We start from the raw sequence: 6127 nt of genomic DNA, 5'->3' as shown, positions 1-6127 counted from the left end.
TAAGAGGCCAGTGTTGATCAGTGGCTGTCCAGGCCTTTCAGAGCCACTGACACGCCGGCAGCACAATGATGATGTCACTGATTCTACTGCTGGCCACCCTGGGGCTCCTTGTTCAGGGTGAGACTCTCTTCTGAAAACTTTGCTTCAGGATGCAACCAGGTTCACCACAATGATGTTCTGCTGTGATGGAGAAACACTGAAACAAGCAGCATTTACCTTCTTCCATCTGTTCTCCATGTTAAAGAAATGAGACTCTTCTGTTTGGATGTTGATCATCTTTCTCCAAACTGGATTTGTCTCAATAACCCTTCTCCTCTTTTTCATGTTTTCCAGATTCATCAGGAGAAATCATCCTGACTCAGTCTCCTGGAGCTCAGTCTGTTGTTCCAGGACAGACTGTCTCTCTCAGATGTAAAGCCAGTTCAGGTGTTAGTAATGACTTGCAGTGGTACCTTCAGAAACCTGGAGAATCTCCTGAACTTTTGATTAGTTATGCTACAACCCGTCAGTCTGGAGTTTCAGATCCTTTCAGTGGGAGTCAGTCTGGAACTGACTTCACTTTGACCATCAGAGGAGTCCAGACTGAAGATGCAGGAGTTTATTACTGTCACCAAGGTGGTTACAGCTTCCCATTCACACAGTGATACAACGTCGTACAAAAACCTCCTTCAGCTGGAGAGGAACTGATCTGACTCACCAGCTGCACAGAAATGAAAACACTAGATGTTTAAATATTAATACAGTATAAAAGAAATAACAGCAAAAACATGGAAATACAGAATATGCAGAAGTAGTATTTTTACTGATAGTGTTTTTTAGAGAGGTGTCAAAACAGTATATCCAAAGCCACTTCTCAGTAAAAATACAGTAATGTAGTTTTTGAAATATTCACAAAAAATAATTTAAAGATTTATTAAATTAATGACATGTGTTTCTCAGTGTCTTGAAATGTTATTTTCAAAGTAATTCAACATTCATATAAGAATGTGAAACTTCAAAATAAAAAGATAATACTAATTAGAAAGAAACTCATGCAGTTAAAAGTTGTAAAGTTACATTTTATTGAAACACACTGAGAGGTTACAATAATAAGAAATGTCATTTCGTGAGTTTTCCTTTGTTTTAGGTGAGTATTTTATTTAAATTCAATGCACCTACATGTGGATTTTGTAAAATGTGAAATCACTTTTATATTTTGTTATTTTGATTGTTACGTCCCCGCTCGCTAGGGGTAGGGGAAACATAAAGCAGATGTTTTTGGTAAAAGTATAAATTTTATTTAATAAACGGGAAAAAGTTAAAAAAAAAAAAGTCAAAACACAAACTGGGCAAGTGAGTGCTGCGTAAACCAAAGAACAAAACAGAACCAAAAGACATCCCTCCTAAACAAGGGATTACTAACTATGTTAGTATTTTGTCTGCAGATAATAAAATTTAAGATATAATGACATATTAGAAAATTTTGAATCCTGAAAACTACTGACCAGCACAATTAAAAACATTGAATCAAGATGTAAACAATAACTCATTAGTGGTGATCTTAAACACATATGCAACACTGACATAAAATCTTTGGTGTAATAATCTGAGATGAGAACTCATCTCATGTTGACATTACTCTGTATTTTATGTTTAATTCTTGAAACTTTATTGTGTAATGTAGATTTTTATAAACTACATTTTAAATGATTTCATGAAAACACCTTCTTTCACTTTTCATTCACACCTTGTTTAAACCTGCATTATGATAGTTCTGCTAAACAGAGACACTGTAAGGTGAGACTCAAGGAGTTTCTGGCAGAGTGAAAATAAATGATGCAATCCCAGAATGTATTAATAAAACCATCAGCAGTAATGAATTATTAAGTCTTCTTCTGACATCAGATTCAATACTGCATGTATAACATCAAGGAAGATACATATTTTTTGGCATAAAGGAATTCATGAAATACTGCTTAATTTGAAATAACTTTTTTATTTTCTTATGTTGTTAACATCATTACATCAATCAAGCTTCACTAATTAAAGTTGAATAATGTTAATAATATCTGATGACAGAGTTGAGTGACAGAGTTACAGAGAGCAGACTAAGAGCAGTAGCAGAGTAAAACCAGTAGCAAAACCAGTAGAGTCCCAGTGAGTCAGGTCAGGACTGGGAACACTGGTCTCTCCTCAGTGTCTCTGAGACCAGAGCCTGGGAGCCCTGGGTGGCCTCACAGGTCACAGAGCCCACCTTCCTCCACTGGTCTGCAGGGAGCCTCAGGGTGCTGCTCCAGCTGTAGCGGCCGTCCTTCTCCAGCACCCCGGGGCTCCTGCTCTCCTCCCAGCTGCTGCTGCTGCTGCTGCCGTCCACCTTCCAGGCCAGACTCCAGTCTGAGGGGAAGCCCTTGTTGGCCAGGCACATGAGCGTGGCCTTCCCCTGCTGCAGCTCCTCACTGGAGGGGGGCAGTACCGTCAGGGTGGGACGGACATCACCTAGGAGACACCAATCAGCTTAGAGGACACCTTTACTGTGTGAGAGCTGATTTTCTCCTTTAAGGAGTTTCTGTCAGATGGTTTTTCTGCTCCACCAGTCACTCACTCACACATTGTTTCACTTCCCTTTAAGAAGCCTCTCAGGCAAATCAGCACAGAGAGAATCATCATACAGAACAAACTGAAATATATCAAACTACACTGGAAATAAATAACAAACTTTCTTATCAAGATCATCAAAAACTTGACTGTACAATAATTTATTCAGTGGAAACCAAAACAGAAATGAACTGAAAACAATCAGATGTTCTTCATCTGGATTTCAAAGTGTTTCTTCACTTACATTAACATCTATAATGATGAGTTGAACCACTAGATACAGTTTAAACATCGTTACTTTTCAAGTGCAAATTCAGTCACACAGGTATCACTGCTCAGCTGTATCACTTCACTTACTGACAGATACACTGACCACTGTGTTGAAAGTAGTGCCAGTTGTCCTTTCACGATTAATATGGAAATAAAATATATTCTTTTTCCAAATTCATAACAATAGGCAACATTTTTCAAACACTCATATTTATCTTCACTTCAATTTTACATGAAGAAAGTGAATTGTATTTAATCACAACAACAGCCATTATTGTGGAGAGCATTTTAAAATTAACTAATCTAAACATTTTTACATTAAGATTAAAGTTTTATATTTTCTTCACTTCCAAGTTGATTACATTTCATTTTGACAGGACTGTGTGAAGAACAGTTTAGTTAAGCTGCTCTGAGTTAGCCTCCATGGTAAAGGAAGAGAAATAAAAACATGAACAATAAAAGTTTTATAAGTAAAACAAGATATATTTATCTGCATTAAACATTGAAAAGTTGAATTTAAAGCAGGACTTGATAATATTGTATTTAGTATTTGAGCAGAAACTTACTTCCAACATCCAGTCTGGTTCCTCCACCAAAAGTCAACCACAGTGATACAAACTCATTGAGCCGCCGTACAAAAACCTCTCACTGTAGAGAGACACGGCTCTCTGACTTTGTCAGACTGAACTAAAGCTACAAGCCCTCAAGATACAACTTTACCATTAAGTTTGGAAATAATGATTTCTGCTGTGGCTTAATATTGTATATTTACTATTTATATAATGAGTTGGTAAATTTCTATTACTAAAGTGAACTTTGTTTCTTAGTGCAAATAATTTTAATAAACTTTATACATTAATATGGAAAGTCAAATAGTTTTCTGGCATGCTGATTATAAACATTGAAAAATAGCTATTGAAATAAAAGTTTTGTTAAAGGTTTGACTTACTTCCAACATCCAGTCTGGTTCCTCCACCAAAAGTCCACCACAGTGATACAAACGCATTGAGCCGCCGTACAAAAACGTCTCACTGTAGAGAGACACGGCTCTCTGACATTGACACAAACAAACACATTCACAGCTATGCAGTAAAAAGTTAAACTATACAAATTAAAAAGTAAAAATTTCACACTTACTGAATTTTTAAAGGTCTAAAAATATTCTGACTTATAGTAAAATAAAGCAAAAGAGAAATGTACAGAAAATAAACTTTACATTGAGCTAAATGAAAATACAAAAATGATCAGATATACATATTAATGAAAAACTTACACGTTGATTACTGATAAAATAAACAACAATCCCAGTGTTGAAATTTCATTGTTAGTGAATTTCGTGAAATTTATGCAACAGAGGACATTCTGAAATAATTTTAATCTATAGCCAAATCCATATAAAAAAGAGAATTAATAGATCCAAACATTACACTGATAAACTGATTGATTCATTGATAAACAGCATCATCAGAGTAATCCAAGTCCCTGCTGGAGTCAGTCAGAGCATTTCCATAGAGAGCCACTTTGCATCAGCAGCACCATGCTCCAGTGCTCTGGGAGAGTTTATAGTCCTGAGAGTTGAACACTGGATGACTGACAGCTGTCCTTCATGACAACAGAAGCCACAGAAATCCTCCTCATCAAAAACATGACTTTGATCTGCGTCCTCATCTGGACTCTCCTCTGCTGCTGCTTCACAGGTAAAGTCCAGAGAATCAAACTCCTCTCCTCTATGAACATCCGTCCCTCTGAAATGAAGCCCACAAAACCATGACGCTGCTTTATGTTTTTGTCTCTGTATCAGGACACACACACACACACACACACACACACACACACACACACGTCATCTATGAGATTGAAAATTTCACAACTTTTGCTTTAACCACCAATGAACATGTAGCAAAATAATACTACAAAAAAATAGTAAATCAAATTACTTTGTCCATCCAGTCAGATCTTTTAATAATCCCACTGTCTTTTCTGATTTGCCAAATAATCCAGAGTAGCCAGCCTGGGGAAGAAGATAAGAAAAGTCTTTGTTACGACCTTTGAACTCAGCCTTATACGGGATTAAAGCAATTTCAAATATATACATTTAATTGAAAATATGAAGACACAGATCGCTATCAGAAACATTCAGGATCAGAGACTGTCCAAACAAAACCAGTACATCCCTGAAAGCACAAAATAGTATTTTAAATATATAAAGTTAAATCATAAAAATTCAAAAGAAAGAAGTCACCTTCTTGATGTAACTATATCCGCATATACTAAAGAATATCCAACCAACACATTTTCTCCAACATGCAAATCAAAACTCCACAAATACACTGAGACTAAATTTTTATTCTTAACCTTGGAAATGGCAAAACAAACATCAACAACATCCATCCACTAACTGTTGTGGAGCTTTCAATCACATCACATGATCTTTCTTAGCAGATGGAGTCACCCAGTTTTCATTGAAATGTAGATTTTCAAATTCCTCTTCCTCTGAGCATTTTTAGGACTTTATGTCCACGTTGGCTTCAAAGTTAAAATATTCCATGACAGCTGGGTGAACTCCATCTGCTGAGGAAGATCATGTCATAAAAACAGTAATGTAACTGATGATGACTTCCATGTTTTCTGGTTGGAGTTTCTTGAGGAAGCTCTGAGATCGTCGGCCTCAGCATCCCCTCAAACACCCAACACTACTTTACTTGAAGAAATTTCCATATTACAGACACCTAAACATGTAAAACCTGCATTTATATTAGTGTCACTAATTGTTTTTAAGAATATAATTTTCACAAACAAGGAAGACAAAACAAACTGTTACAAATCACTAGATCAGTTAACTACTAGACTTTTCAGAATCCTCTACATGTAAATATGTGAATATGTAGGAAACTGCTCTCTCAGCAGGACCCCTTTACTGTGTGAGAGCTGATTTTCTCCTTTAAGAAGTTTCTGTCAGTGTTTTTTCGGCTCCACCAGTCACTCACTCACACATTGTTTCACTTCACATCAAAAGTGGGTCAATCCGAGGTCACTAAACATGTACAGAGATCACCACCATCTGACTAAACTACAGTATAATTCCAGAAGCCAGTACTATTGCATGTTGCCCTAGCCCAAAATGGTACAAATAATAGAAAGAAAGTAAAAGCAAATAAACAAATAAACCACAAATTATTGTGGATCTTTCAGTTACATCACATGATCTTTCTCAGCAGATGGAGTCGGCATGTTTACACTGAAATGTAGATTTTCAAATTTTAAATTCCTCTGATCATTTTCT

General features: G+C 36.3%; 2 gene segments (V, D, J or C); one reads left to right on the top strand and one right to left on the bottom strand.

The window, feature by feature from the left end:
- LOC123976150 overlaps nt 1-6127 on the bottom strand; it is a 147472-nt gene that overhangs the window by 42305 nt on the left and 99040 nt on the right.
- LOC123976151 lies at nt 7-813 on the top strand. The segment is given in 2 exon segments: nt 7-117; nt 334-813. Coding segments are annotated over 2 exon segments (363 nt in total).

The sequence above is a fragment of the Micropterus dolomieu genome, linkage group LG09 (genome assembly GCF_021292245.1).
Source record: "Micropterus dolomieu isolate WLL.071019.BEF.003 ecotype Adirondacks linkage group LG09, ASM2129224v1, whole genome shotgun sequence".
NCBI lineage: Eukaryota > Metazoa > Chordata > Actinopteri > Centrarchiformes > Centrarchidae > Micropterus > Micropterus dolomieu.
This window is presented reverse-complemented; position numbering and strand designations above follow the sequence as displayed.